At 41.8% G+C, this 15,924-nt stretch overlaps 1 protein-coding gene across 9 annotated transcripts in view; it reads left to right on the top strand.

The window, feature by feature from the left end:
* foxp2 (forkhead box P2) overlaps window positions 1-15,924 on the top strand; it is a 105,397-nt gene that overhangs the window by 34,707 nt on the left and 54,766 nt on the right. For 7 of the 9 annotated variants that reach the window (XM_039791330.1, XM_039791336.1, XM_039791333.1 and 4 more), the window contains one exon: window positions 8,310-8,496. The exons of the other annotated variants lie outside the window; for them this stretch is intronic. In XM_039791330.1, the coding sequence (XP_039647264.1) occupies window positions 8,320-8,496 (177 nt within the window). In that variant the 5' untranslated portion in view covers window positions 8,310-8,319. The remainder of the gene's footprint in view (window positions 1-8,309; window positions 8,497-15,924) is intronic. 9 annotated transcript variants of the gene reach the window in all.

The following is a 15,924-nucleotide window of genomic DNA, read 5'->3' as shown; positions in this document are numbered from 1 at the left end:
CATCCACTGTATAACCTTTCATAAGCTAATAACAATCCAATATTTATCAGTTGCAGATGTGTGTTTTGAGAGGGCAAAGCTTTTACTTGAAGTTTGACTTATTTGTTTTTCTCCTATCTCTTGGTGTAGAAAAAAAATCTTTGGAGCAGATGTTGTAGTTTGAAGAGGAGAGAGGTCACAAGACTGATAATCGGTGAAGCACTAATTATCTTTATCGAAGACAAGTGGGATAATTTGTTTACTTAAATATTGATGAGGGTGAGCAAGGCTATTGGGCTATTGTGGGCATATTATTAACATTTCATAGGGCTTTGTGCAGGAATGCGAAAGGGACTCCTCTTCATAATTTAATACCCTAATGCATAATGAGCTATGTGATTAGTTCACATGGAGAATTGGCCAAACTCCATTTTGAAGGCAGATAATTTACATTGTTCTCCAGAGTCTGGCATATAATAGGTTCTTTAGCGCAATAAAATTAAATGCTACACATTTTATATTTCAGCTTACAAATCCCCCTGGCAATATTCCGTTTTGAGTCTTCTTTTTCTGTTTTGTTTTTTTCTCACTTCTTTCCACGTCTGTCCTCATTTTGTGAAAAATAAGAAGAGGGAACTGAATTGTAAAATTGTTTAACTAAAACACATGTTTACCTACATGTTTTATTTAGAATGCACACTGGCCAATTAACACTGTTCATTAGCAGAGTCGCGTTATTTGTTTTGAAAGTTTAACCAATCACTTTGTTATGCTAATTGTGATGTAATTTAATTTGAGTTCCCGTAATGATGATGCCGCTATTATCCACATAAATGATGCAGTTAAGCAGCACGGCCTCATTTGCATGTGCTTGAAGGGAGAGAGGCTGAAAGGAGCCAGCTCCCGTATCACTCTGCTTTAATTTTCCAGCTCTGTTCACTCCTGCCCTATGGGTCTTCCTGGCCTGTCGCTGGCTATTGATGATCAGCACTTTTATCTGAGTTTTTTTTAATGACAAAGAGGCCTTTATTTGTCTGCTAACAGATTCCTAAAACTGCAGTGTAGAGAAATTAAATAATGGAAATATGAGACTATTAAAAAATGCTAATGATTATTTATTAGTCAATGTATCAAACAGTAAGTGTACAATTGATTTGTGTGCCCCCACCACACACAGATGCACGCCCCTTCACATTTTCATTGGGCGTGTTTTGGATTGTTGAGGGAGGTGGGGGGGGGGGAGAGTGGCTTCTTGAATTTAATATTTCCATATCAAAGTGGTGCTTTGTTGGCAAGGGCTTAATTTTTAATCTGTTGATTCCATCATCATCCTTGGTGTGGACGTTATTCAGATGTGGCTTGAATAGCCGGGTGTGTTTTCAAAACGGAGAGGTGCAGCCGAGCTGTCAGGCAGTACACACTGTCAACCAGTCTCTGCATATTTTTGTAAAATCAATTTCTTAATCCTAAGAGGAGCAAGGGCGATCCTTTCTTCCGAGCAGTTTTAAAGTCCCCAACTGGGCATGGAGAAAGTGTGACTAAGCCGGTGTTAAAGACTGCCCATTATCTATTTTGTCGTGGGTTAGACTTTGGTAATTTTCCTGTGGAAAGATTATTTTTCTCCTGACCAGTACCCCCGTTATGCTCCTAATTGGTTACATAAATCTTGTCTGGTATGAATGAGGAATGTTGCGGTGTTGTCAACTGCAATCTTCACCCTTATTTACCAATTCATTAAGATCTATCGATGCAGGACTGCTGAGGGGGAATGACAACATAAATCAGAGCTGGAGACATAATGGCCCTAATCAACCAGCAATAACTGGAAACGTCACAATGAGCTATGTCTCTGTAGCTGTGCCGGCCGTGGCTTGCTCCCTGCGCCTGTCCGCTGGATCTGCCGCGCTGTGGAGAGGACCGGAGAGTCAGGCCATCCAACTGTCATTAGTTCCTCCGATTTTTCTCCCCTCGACAAGGCACCAGACCAGTGTAAAGAATTTGTCCATTTTCTCCTTTTTGTTTTCCAACTCTTGCTCCATGTCAAAGCAGCTCAGTCCTGATCGCTCAGGTAGAGAATAAAAGGTCTTTTCTGAGTGGAATACTTCCACGCGTGAGGTCTATAAATACAGTGAGGTCGGAAGTACCCTGCATTCACCGGCGCACCTCCTCTACTCTTGGTAAAGATGATTGGACGAGACAATGAGGCCTCCCCTCTTTATAGGTCAATTAGCCCTGATTAGGTGGGCCGAGTTAATTAATGGAATTGGCAAATATGCAAATGAGTGCAGACTGATCAGCTTTCGTCACTGTCTTCCTCTGCCACAGCGGCGGGGCTGTCTCCTGCTTCAGCAGAATGAGGTGCCTGATGGGTAACGTGTAAATGATATGGGACGAGCCTAAATACAGGAGAGAACTAGTTTCTCTCCTCCTCTTTTACTCTTTCTGCGCGGGGTGTGCTGCGCTACAGCAATATATTTAAGAAGTGTGCATTTATTGCTGCAGTGGTGTTTTTTGCAGGAAAAGGAAATTGATAAACTGTAAATTATATTTCCTCTTATAATATTTCTCCACTTTTTTACTGAGTGATTCATTGTTGATTTTAATTTAACATTTTCATGTTAGCCTACCATACCATACCCTTTTCTATTTTATTATTATTAGTAATTGGCTAGCCCATGTACAATAACTGTTTTGCCATTGTCATTTTTCAGAGCTGGTTGTATTCATATAAAATGAATTTGTATTAACATACTATCATGCACACTATTCATGAGTGCCTCTTGCATTTGATTCTAAGAAGACATTGTGAAGACCGTACAATTGAACACGCACTTCACACCCTTTCCTCTGGTTTTCTTTGTCATTTTTTTGCTTTTCTGTACTCCACAAACACTGACTCTGACACACACTCACACTCCATTCAGGGACACTTACACACTGTGGCAAATAGTCTGTCTTTTATCTTATTCTGTCTCATCTCCTTATTGTAAATAGAAGAGAATTAAGTTCTGAACATTCTTGACTGAATGTCTCCTATCACAGAACTACGATTTATTGTCAGCTCAAATGAAGAATTGAAATATGACTGAGGTTTTCTCAATGTAGGGCTCATTGGACAGGAGATAACCACATTTGATTCTGTTGCTTTGAATAATATTAATCCCGAAAAAAGCAAAGTCCATTATTCATATTCATCTCTTTTCATTTGGCCCCACTCCTGATGTTGTAAATATGATTTCTTCAGCCCCCTTTTTTCCAAAGCAATCTTCATTCACCGGTGAAACACTTTTGAAATTCCTCTATCTGAGAGCAGAAACCATTACCATACACAGGTTTATAAGAAGTAGTCATTAATGCTCCTTTATGGTGGCCCTTTAGTGCCAAAAAGGAAGCTTTTAATTCTAAGGCACGGCAGCCTGGCTTGCCTCACTTAATCCGGGGGACTGGGTTTTGTCGAACGTAGCTCTCCAAGTGGTCGTTTTTCCATCTGCGACTCCAAACTCCCAGCTTGTAGCTGAAGGCTGTAATAAACTGCTTGTGGTCTCCCTCTGCAGTGACAACTTGCAACCAAGAAAAAAATACCGTGCACACCCAAGTACAAATAAGCATATGATCATAATTAAAGATTCTTTGAAGGCATTGATTTATGCTATGCCTTGCAGACATTTATGCAATCTGATTAAGTTATTTTAAACTTCTTTGCTCTCCGTTATTTGGTCTTAGATTACATTTATCATTTAGAAATGCAATGGGTTTTAAGCACCGATTTTTTTTTTTTTGTCAGCACGTCAGGCATTTTGATTTATTAAGCAATCTGAAGTGTTGAATATGTGAGCCCTTGCCCTTGCCCAGTTACTTCTTTATTTTGTATGCATAGTAACTTATGGCAATGATGAATTAATTTCACTCAAGCACAGAATCTGTGATTATTTTAAATGGTAACCATATCTCGACTTGATCAGAGAGCTGTGAGGAGTCAGCAGACTGTGAAATGTAATTTCTATTATTTATTTTTTATTTTGATCTCACAAACCAAAAGAATTCCAGCAAGCCACCTGAAATGTGAACTGATAATGAACGGACATCTGGGATCACAGATTTATAGTTTTTTTTTTTTTTTTTTTTTTCTTCCTTTCTTTTTTGTCTTGATGAAAATATTTTTTGCAACTCATGCATATAAAATGAGGGTATGGATCAGTGTTCTAGATAGACACAGTGGAGAACATCCTCACACTTAAAATGGATAGGCCAGAGATTTCGAACGAAAACCAGTGTCAAGCCCGCTGTTTGTTGACTACGTTGTGTGTGTGTGTGTGTGTGTGTGTGTGTGTGTGTGTGTGTGTGTGTGTGTGTGTGTGTGTGTGTGTGTGTGTGTGTGTGTGTGTGTGTGTGTGTGTGTGTTAAATTCTCCCGTGTTCCCCAGACAGTGTTGGAGCACAGCAGACAGCTGTGTATTCCCACTAGATGGATGGCCAGTGTCATAGTGTGTGTTTACTGCACATGATAGAGCGGGAGACAGGCCAGGTAATGAGGCTACATTAAGGGCTTTTAGAGCTCGCAAACAAAGATGGAGGGCTGCTTCTTTCCCCTTTAATGATAGGTGCGTGTTTGTGTGTATGTGCGAAAGATCGCGAGAGTGTGTGTGCATGAGGCAATGAAAGGCTCAATTCTCCCTACACCTTTGTTGTGTCACTTCTCGGAAGAAATTCTCCCAATCTCTGGGCCAATGCGTCGTCAGGACCCTTTATCAGATTCTGTACCTGATGGAAGAGACAGATTTGCGTAGTGCAAGATTCGAGAGTAAATATTTGCTCAAGCTGAAGAGGAATAGCAAGCAAGGCTATGGTTGCACAAGAAATGAGACAAAAGCTGGAGTTGGTCTAAAGCTTTGCAAATAAAGTGTCTGTCTTGTGTCTATCTTTGCTTCATCAGGAAATGCCTTTCTTTCTGTTGAGCCTCCACCTTAATAGAAATGTTGGGAGCCATCAGCGATCGTTGACGACAGTAAATTTGGAGAGTGCAGAGTTATCTCGGTCTCTCACTATCTTTGCACCACCCCACAACCTAAACACTTAGTATCACTATCATCTTCTTTCCCAAAGCTATACATCTACAGAATTACCAGCGTATTACCAGGGCAATAACAGCCTTCCTCTCTGTTTCCGATCATGATAATAAGTGGTCTAGGTTCTCCCTCATTGGAAGATTATGGCTTGAGGAAATAGCATCAAATAGCGGGTGTGTTGAAACGCAGGACACCGGCAATTTATAGGATGTCAAACACACACGTGCGGGCAAGCCAGCAGCCTCGCTCATGCGGCATTAAAGCTGCCTGCACCGCCGCAGATCAGAGCCAGGGCCCCAGTCGATATTGTAGCTAGGGGGGTGGCATGGCTCCTTCCGACCCAGTTGGTTTAGGACAAACTGAGCCAGGGTCAGAGCTAGTATCCCTCAGGGAGAGGGTACAAGGCATGGTGGACCTGTGGTAGGCACACACAAATGTAGATACACGCATGCATATAGTCACACCCTCAGGTGCCGAGCATTGTCACTATCTGTCGTGTGTGTGTGTGTGTGTGTGTGTGTGACAGTTCCATCACCCCCACAGTCAGATCCACAGCTCAGTAGCCCGCTCATCATTGCAGCCTGGCTGTGTTTCTAATTGACATTCTAATTGGCAGATTTGAATGCCGCCTTTAGATGGCTAATTAATTTATCTCACCGCTGTCATTAAGGTTAAAGCACCATCTGATCTCTGCGAATATACTTTGCATATATCTGCATTATCATTATGTTGCAGTTAGACATATTGCACAGATTTTATTTTGGAGGAGGGTGAGAAGATTATGGCTCTGAGATCAAGCCGGTTGTTGGGCTTTTATTGTTTGTGTATTAAATTCAAATTATGCTGCATATTTTTTCTATTTTTTTCTTTTTTTTACTCAAGCTATGATCCCTAATTTCTTATTTGTATCCATTTTTCTTTTTATGATATTAATGTTTAATACATCAGTAATCACATTAAAAGCAAATTTGATTGGTTTGTTAATATCAAAGTAGCAATTTTCCTTGGAGTTCCGTAGTAGTTTGCATTGCATTCATATGTTATTAAAAATCCTTATTTCCTTATCTCATATATCTTCAAGTTTTCTGAACATCCATCGCCGGTCAAAGAAAGAAGGAAAAAAAGAGAGATCCAGGCTCCATTAGAATGTTCATAAAATTGTAGTAAAGGCAATCAGACAGTCTTTCTCTGAATATTTTAAACATTGGGCATGTAAAATTTATGCCTAATTTGAATACTTATTAGCTGGCTGATCCTGGCTGCAGCCTTGAGTTTCTTATGCTGAGATTCATCACCGGATTGGATGTCACATTGTGCCAGTCTTTCCCCTCCACCACCACCTTCCTCCCTCCCACTCACTTTCCTTTTCTCTCTCTCTTCACTCTCTTCTCTCATATTTTCTCTTCTCCTCACCCACGTTTTTTTTTTTTTTTTTTTTTTTCCCCCCCCTGTCTTTTTCTGTGCGGGTCTCTCCATTAGTGGGCCGGTGGCCATGCCGGACCGGCGGCCTTATCCGGTCTGTGGCCTCCCCTATTTACTTGTGTCCTGGGCCGCTGCCGCCTGCTCTGTGTAAGCGCCCGCCGTTGTTCTCGCCCCGTGCTGGTCCTGTTTATCCTGGCTGTGGACATCCTTTAAGGCCTGTCCTGTATCTGCCCCTCGTCAAACACACACACACACACACACACACACACACACACACACACACACACACACACACACACACGGAAGGACGTTTATACACACTTCTATTAAAACGGTATTTACTGGTCAAAGAATAAACACGGTACCCATGTGGGCTGGGCACATATGCTCACAAAAACACATGCACACACACAATCATAATCATGACCCTCTTATATTGCATGGATGTGGATTATCTGGCAGTGGGTTGCTCTTGCACCCTAAAACTGTGTTTTTATATATGAAAGTGGCAAAACTAATGTTAAATAAGTAATGACGTGCTACGCAACCTTTGAAAGCAAACTTCCTCTCCTTTTTTTTTATCCTTTAAATGTTCGTTGTCTCAAATTTTAATTTTAAATATTAGAGAGCATTTTTTTTCTAAATACAGACAGCGTAAACTCCCTGATTCTGGAGTGCATTTTGAGCCTTTGAGTGTCTTTTTATTTATTGTGAGAATGTCGGCTTCTCTCTGCCCCAGTGAAGGTACACAGCATTAAATGCAGGGGAAAATGATAAAACATTTATTACTGGAGAGAGAGGAGGTAATATGCATAATTTATGCTGTTTTTAGCACAATCATTAGTGATATTCGTGATAGGATTTTTTCCTTTTCTTTCCTCCTTTTTTCCTCTCTCTTTCACCACTTTTACATATCTAATAGGTGCCAAGAGAATGAATTCAATAACCTATATTTATTGTTAAAATTGTTATCTTGTATTGTAGATCTCCCACCACAAAGTTTGATTGCAGCTTGGTTAAATTGTGTTTTTATTTTTTTTATTTTTATATATCCGAAATAAATGAATATATAACGTTTGGTTAAAGAATAGGGGCGAAAGGAATCAAGCCAATGAGTGACATATGAGCATCGTGTCTCCATGGAAGCCTGTGTGGCAGATTTTATTTTGCCACAGCACGGATGACAAACCCATTATAGTGTTCATCACCAGCCCTGCACCATGTGATTTGGTGCCTCCTCCCTCCTCCCCGCCACCAAATTTTAATTTTGCATGATTAGCTTTGCGTCATTAGCCAACTTCATTCAGATGCGACACACTAAAAGACTGACAGCTTCAACACGTCAAATATTATAGTAGTGCCGTGCTTCTGTTTTTTTGTCTGTGTTGCCTGGCTGTCCTGAAGTGTGAGGGAGATATTAAGAATTAAGCATATGCTCATTTGAGACTGGCATATTTGTTCAAGCATATTTTTTATCTTAATTTCCTACAAATGTTTTTTATTAATAATAATGAAGACAAAAAGAATACAACTTTTTTCTTAAAGCCAGATGCTTAGATTTATGCCTAAATCTTGTGGATAAAAACATTTGCCACATTTAGGTACCCCTCCCATTTTTTTAAATAGCACCAGGACGTGCATCTCTTTGTATTGCTTCATTTACACAATGAATGCATAATTGCTCCTCCTGCATCCCCCCTCCCTCTTCTTTAAATGCTTTAATTTGCAGAGGGGGACTGAGGGCTTGATAATGGAAGCGTAAAAAAAAAAAAAAAAAAAGGAGGGAAAAAGGGGGGAATTGTAACAAGAAGAGCCCTAACCGGTGCCTCTTAATCACTTCTAGGTTTTAAATCATGATGATGCAGGAGTCGGCCACAGAGACAATAAGCAACAGTTCAATGAGTCAAAATGGAATGAGCACCCTAAGCAGCAGCCAATTAGAGGCTGGCAGTAGAGATGGGAGATCAAGCGCTGGTGACACGAGCAGCGAAGTAAGCACAGTCGAGCTGCTGCATCTGCAACAACAGCAGGTAAGTTGTGTTTCTCCCCCGTCTCGTCTCTCTGCCGCTCTCTCTCTTCCCCTCGCTCTCCCACTCTGCTCTCTGCTCAGGCAGCGCTGGGGTTTTCTACACAGACAGGAGGCACAATGAAATATGTTGTATTTTTTATATTGTGTATGTTTTTTAGTAAAAAAAAAAAACTTGTTTATCTAATCGGCTGTTTGTGTTGTTAGTAAATTTTCTCAGTAGTTTGTTGTGCTGTCGGCATGTTTTGCCTGAAGCTGTTGCCTGTAGAGTGATGAAAATGTTTTGCAATGATGTTTTTGTTGGCTATATATATATGTGTGTGTGTGTATTTTTTTTATGTATATTTATAGAGAGCTCGTTGCAGCAATGTGAAGTCATGTGAGAGTTAGAGAGTGTGTGTGTGTGTGTGTGTGTGTGTGTGTCAGTGAGTGTGCACAAGAGATAGACCGAGAAAGGGAAAGAATGTGTGCGTCGGAGCATCGTACCGACCAGTTTCAGTAGTGTGTATGTGCGTGTGTGTATGTCATGGCAGCGCTGTATCCACCAGAGGGCCTCCTAACTCGGCACTAGTTGGAGGCTCACACAGATGCAGGCGCTCTAACCACAGTCCCAACAGCGCCAGAGAAACCTTTGCCCGGGACACTTTGGAAAGACTAATTTGCATGCAGTCTCTCTGTCTCACTTTCCCTCAACTAGATGTCATTTAGATTTAGACCACGCTTTGAGATCATTCCCTCTCTGACTCACTTGATAATATTGTTCCCTTCTGTTGGTTATTCATTGTTTTGTTTTAACTGAATTATTTTAGGTTAAAGGCACCACCAACTAATATCTGTTGCTCCGTTTTTAGTCTATTTAACTCTTCCTTTTTCATATCCATGTTGTATTGTACTGGCTCTATTCTTCTTAGTCAGAGCAAGTTGTGTGGTGAATAAACTGCAGGGGGGGTGTAGGAGGTAGTGGTTGGGGGGCAGGAGTTGTGAAAGTCAGTCGCCAGCAGAGTAAAGGAGTCAAGTGTCTCTCGTGTCTTTTCACGGTGAATGATGGCTTTGACAGTTTGCCAAAAGAGCAGTGGGAGATGAGGTCAGAGGGCCATGCTTTGGGGTGGATGGGGGACACCGCCGCGGGTTTGTAATGATGCGTGCTGTCCTTTTTGTTTGATGGGAATTTTCGTGTGTGTGTGTGCGTGTGTGTGTGTGTGTGTGTGTGTGTGTGTGTGTGTGTGTGTGTGGTGCGCGCGCGGGCGTGCGTGTGCACTTTTGGAGGCAGCTGAAAGCCTGTGGTCAGTTTGGTTAGGGCAATACAATAGATGAGACTTGTTTCTGTGTGTCTGCATCTGTATGTGTGCAGAGAGGGGGTATTTGGTGTAGCAAAATGAAGCATGTCCTGCAGGTTCCCCCCCAAACGCCACCTCCTCCACCCCATTCCAACTCAACACCCATCCTCCATCCACAGCGCAACCCCAGTGGTCCTGCTGGTGGCTGCAGTGGCATTATAGCGCTGTGGCCTAACCCCCCATTTATCACCACTCTGCCACTCTTCCTACACACACACACACACACACACCTGATTGGGGTCAATTCTCTCCCTTTCTCAGTCATCACTCTTTTACATTTGAAGGTGTTGGGTATAGGACTGCTTTCTATCTGTGTTGATACTCTGCAGATAGAGGGTAAAATAGAAAGAGATAGAGAGCACGATAAGAAAATACTGTTCAACTGTTGTACCATAGGACACCACTGTCATGCATTATATTGCCCTAGAAAGAAGAGAGAATTTGTTCTGTAAAAATCGTAATTTTTATATATTTTATATTTTACATTTTATTTTAGTGTTTTTTTTTTTTTTTTTAATATTGCAATATTTTTTTTAAATTGTATCTTAATGAAATTGCCTACATTTAAACACTTAGTTAGACTAATCTTAGTATATTATAACTAACATAAGCAGAGAAATGTGAATGTGTGTATGTAAATGTTAACGAAGCTGTGCCGTAAAAAAAAAGGCACTCCGAGAGAAAAGCGACGTAAGCATAAAGTGTCTAGTTAAGTCTCTGAGATGGACGTACAGCTAAGAGCTTGTAGTGGTGGGTGGGTGGGGTTGGGGGGGGTTGTATGACAGTGTGTGCCTTGTAAAGAGGCCAGCCCAAGCCTTCTCCCAACCCAGAGACAGACACATTGAAATGAGCAGTCCAGCTAACAGGTCTCTGGAGGCTTTTTAAAACAGGGGCCCTGTGCTGTTAACTTCACACACACTTCCTGTGGCGCGCTCACACTGCATCTCTTTGGAGAGAGAGCGCAGTCCGACGAAAGATGGAGTTTTTCTTTTATGCATTTGTTAGCACAGAGCTGTGGTATTTTGCAGTTGTTAGTGTGCTCATCTGCAGAAGGGGATGTTGGCAGGTGTGTATAAGTGAATGACAGTGTCCAAGTGTGTGTATGAAGCATGCATTTGTGTGGTCATTTATGCATGCGTCCATCCATGCTTGCACTTTTCTTTCTTTTTTGCACCTGTGTGCAGCTAAAAAATTCCACTCCACGTCTGCTCTGAGTCCATTTTGAAGCAAGGCTGTTGGGTGTAATTTTCCACCCATATTTGGAATGACATTGAGTGGTCCAGTGGGTATAGAAGCTCCAGTCTCTCATCACACTGCTGGGGGGATGATTAATAATAAGCACTGATGAATTCTCCACTGTCCCTGTGGGTTCTGCCATTACCTAGCAGCTCCAAAATACCACCTGCAGCTATAATTAGAAAAGCAGCATCTTAAGGTCTCGTCGCCTCAGATTCGGCCAAAGGCTTATAGGACACAGATCAGGACTAAGTTACACAGGAGCAATTTTTCCATATTCAAATATTGATAGTTGAGTTTTTTTCCTCAAGACAAATAATGCACTTGTTTTGTTTTTTCTCTTGATTTTATTTTATTGCAAATCCTGTATACAATCTGTATTGTTGTTTATACAGGTATTGCGTTCAATGGGAAAGACACACACTTGGTTATCCATGTATCTGAATGATAACCATTGTGTCACAATTGAATTTCCAGCCCCCTAATTTCTGTCAGGGTTTCATCACCCCATTCCCAAGGTTGTCTAAATAGACCTAATTTGATTTGAGATCACAGATTAGATACCCACTGTATCTGATTGCAATTTGCCAGCTGCAGATATGTATCAGAGCAAATGATAAATGTTGCTCAGCCCTAATTACTATGCTAAAATGATCACTATAAAAGCTCCCATGTTAAAAAAAAAATGTGCTGAGTTCACATTACCAATCAATTTATCATTGGCTGTAGTCGTATCTTGTAGTTTTAATATTATATGCTGCTATGTATGTACATGAGAGCTATGCATTGATCTTTGGATCTATAGCATATTGTCCCATAATGAGGCTGTTAGTTGATTACAGTGGTCTGTAGACATCATCCTGCCAGGGTGATCAGTTGGATTGATGAGCCAATACTCAGGACAATTGCCGCCCCTCTAGATGGTCTCACTACTGTACGGAGTGTACTGATATTCAGAGCAAGATGGAGACTCCGGCTCATCTATTATGGCCGGGGTCAGTCGTTTTAACCAAAGACCTCTGGGTAGCTATGGGGACAAACTTCTGTCACTACAACCTACTACTCATCCAGATCACTGACTCATTAAACTCAGACATGGAAAATGGTTGCTTTACGGATTCAAATCTTTTGTCCCAAATTATACATTACATTTTCTTTTGCTTTTAGTTGTTTATACCTGTCATTTCATGAAACTATTTTTGTGTTTTACTTTTTATTTGCATGTGAGATGTTTGTTTCTGAGGACTGTAATGTATTTACTTCTGCACTAAAATGCAGTTTACAAGACACTTGTAGAGGTTGACGTGTTGGTAAACTGGTTAGGTATGCATTTCAGTGTTTTCCTGAGGCACATGATGCAGCAAAATGCAAACTATCCAAACTCATTTAAATGACTGCAGCATTTTGACATAAATTACAATAAGTGCGCCAAGGTGCCATCTTACTTCCAGGCTACCCTGTCGCTACACGAGAGCTAGGCAGTGGTCCAACTTGAGAGTGACAGCAATTAACCTGCCTTCCTAGCTGTTTAGCTGGAGGAAATAGAAGGGATGAGAAATCTGACAGCAAGTGATGGGTAATATTTAGGGTTTAGGGGCAAATGAAATTCTCCCCAAAATGAAAGTCATTAGGGAGAAAGTTACCCCACAGACAAAGGTGTGTGTGTGTGTGTGTGTGTGTGTGTGTGTGTGTGTGTGTGTGTGTGTGTGTGTGTGTGTGTGTGTGTGTGTGTGTGTGTGTGCACGCTAATTTGACAGACACGTGAGCTCACCTCCCTCTTATAACAACTCAAGTTTGTTGTTTAGTGTAGTGTTAAATACTGACACACAATGTTTACCATCACCTCTCACAAACCTCAGCCTCAAGCATCTTTCTCTTTTTGCCCTTCACCTGCCTCTCTGTCTTTCTCTCCATACTGTATTTGAGAAGACACACACACACACACACACACACACACACACACACACACACCTAAGATGCAAATCTGGGCTTTGCCCTTGAGCATAATTTAAAGGCCTAATCACCCAGACTATCCCTTTGGATGGAGGAGGGAGGGAGGATGGTGTCTCTCATTTGCACCCTTACACAAAGGAGCTCATTAGGTTTATCTTTCAGGCCTGAGATTGCCCCACTCAACTGTGTAAATAAGACACTGGCCCTGGCCTGATGCATCAATCACCTCTCAGGACAGGAGACAGACCTCTGCAGAAATATGAACGATTTCATAAAGGAGCCTTTTGTTAACCGTCATCATCCGTGTGAAGATAAGGCTTTTCTGTAAAGGCTAGAGAAGCATTAGGGAAGCAGCATGTACTGTATGTCTTTGTAAAATTATTTCCCCGTTCAGTGAAAAGACAGCTCTTCCCTGGCAATCCTTGTGTCTGACTTATTTACAATGAAAGCCATCCTTCTTTTTTATTTCAAGCCTGGCTATCGGCAGACAGTCCCTACAGGATAGTACATACAGGCCTGTGATATATAGGCCTGTAGTTCCCCCCTTTGCGATGACACTAAAGATATAGAGTGTGAATGACAGCATAGCTACTGTTTGCTCACCCTTCCCCAGACAAAACACAGTATTATTCTATTATCTATCGAGACGCAACTTCTTCCTCCGTCTCTACCTTTTTTCCCCTTCTGTCTCATTCTTCAACTCCTTGAAACGTGTGCTGTCCATCTATGTTTAAGACACGTTACATGCAGCCTTCTGGAATGTACAGTGGCGCTCTCCCAGTAACTCCATTTCGCACAGGAGTCCCCTGAGAGCATGGCCAAATGTCAAGCTGCAAGGCTTGAAAGAGAGACGAGGAGAAAGGGACAGAGCGAGCGAGCAATGTAGGAATTGAGAAGAGAGGATGAGAGATATAGACAGAGTGAAATGTGCTGGAAATAAACAGTTATGGCTATTTTATGCTCAAGCAGTTGGGAGCTGTGGAGTAGGCAGTGTGGTCTACAGGTCTAGGGGCAGCATAGATTGAAAAAGACAGATCACACCGTGTGTGTGTGTGTGTGTGTGTGTGTGTGTGTGTGTGTGTGTGTGTGTGTGTGTGTGTGTGTGTGTGTGTGTGTGTGTGTGTGTGTGTGTGTGTGTGTGTGTGCATGTGCATTTGTGTGTTTACAGGATATTAGATCAATGCCACAGAGGTCACTTGCTGTGAGAAACTTTTTTGTTGTTGTTGCTCATATGACATTAAATTTAACACACATGTACGTACATTCACATTTTCATATATTTTAATAGTGAATGCAAATAAAGGAAGCCAGTTGACATCATTCAATCTGGATCAGGCCTTTTGTTTGACCTGAGACATTCTTTCCTGTGTAGCGCATTAGCCCAGTGATAAATGAACTGGGTCAGGGTTAACCACCTCAGTGTAAATAAGAGGCAGCCATTCAGTAGCACCAATAGTCCTGCAGTCTCCAGCCAACCTAGTGCAGGCCAGGATCAATGGCCACTTCACAACTCATTTCCTTTTACTGCCCCGCTCCAGCTCTGGGAAATAAATGGCACTGGATCTATAAGGCCACTCACACAAACACATATACAGACATGCATACACACTCATACAAACACACACTCGCACATAGGCACATACCATGAGTGGACTGAGCAATTGCTCCAGCTCAATACCCTCCGCAATAATTTATTTGCGAACTGCCTTGGTGGTGAATGGTGTATCATCTTTCGTGGCCTCACAATCGAAAACGGGCATTCTGTCATTGTTTGTTGCCACTCCCCTGTCATTGGCTTAAACAGAGTACCAGTCGTTAATATGGCGGGGTGGAGTGTTACTGTCACCCGCAGCCTGAAAATACACATGTAAATGGCTCTGTTTTCCTCTAATGTGGAGTTAACAGGAGGATAGAGAAAACACGTGTGGAGGGGGGGGGTGCTTTCCAATGCATACAGGGTAACGCATTGCTGTCTGCTTTTTCTGTAAATGGTTCCCTTCCCCCCCAAAAAAGGCAAGTGGCTTATAGTCATTTGATAGGCCACGACACCGCTATCCATTTAACAGAGCTTAAAAATCCTACATATGCATATGCCGGGCTGTCTTAAGCTGACAACCAAAAGACAGGATTTGCTAGAAGGCAGCTTTGGAGTGTTGTGAATTTAACAAGCATGTCTAGTATTACAGTTCCTCTCCGCTTTAGCCATGAATAGTAACAAATCAGACTCTGAAACGCATGCCTGATGGTTTGTTGTGTGTATCCCCCACCCCTTCTCTAACTAATATTAAAATGACTTTGAATCTGGTTACGAAGATGACTAGCAAAAAGTAGTAGCATCTTTAATGTCACCGGTGCTCTTTCTCTAAGGCGCCCAAAATCTCAGCTAACAGATTCCAGCTATCAGCACAGTTTTTGTTGTTGTTGTACTGGTTAACACTCTCCGCTCCGATCACCTTCATTCCTGACCCATTTTCGAATGTATAAATGGCTGTATCCTTCTCCCAAGTTGTTTGTAGTTGTAACGCTACCAGGCTGCAAGGGGAGATGCTCTTTACGCATTGCCTTCAAACACTGTATACATATGTAAGAGAGCCTCTTCACAGCTTTTCATACAAATGCAGTAAATAAGCTCAGGCCGTGGGGAATTGAAGGCTCCAAACAGACGAACTGACTGACATGTCACTTAGCGCTGGCTTTGGCTCTCTTCACTGCAGGCTTTAGAGCTGAAGCTGCTGGGTTTTATTGTGTATCAGCCAAGGTCAGGCCCTCGCTTTGCTGTCATCATTTACAACGTAATAATAATATCACACATTATTGGCTGTATGTTTAAATGTAGGGAATTAGAGCAAACAGTTTGGCATAAGGAGAGGTGATTTATGAATTTAAAAAAATCCACTTCCAATCAA

The sequence above is a fragment of the Perca fluviatilis genome, chromosome 23, assembly GCF_010015445.1.
Source record: "Perca fluviatilis chromosome 23, GENO_Pfluv_1.0, whole genome shotgun sequence".
NCBI lineage: Eukaryota > Metazoa > Chordata > Actinopteri > Perciformes > Percidae > Perca > Perca fluviatilis.
The sequence above is the reverse complement of the archived record's forward strand: the minus strand, read 5'-3'. Positions and strand labels throughout refer to the sequence as shown.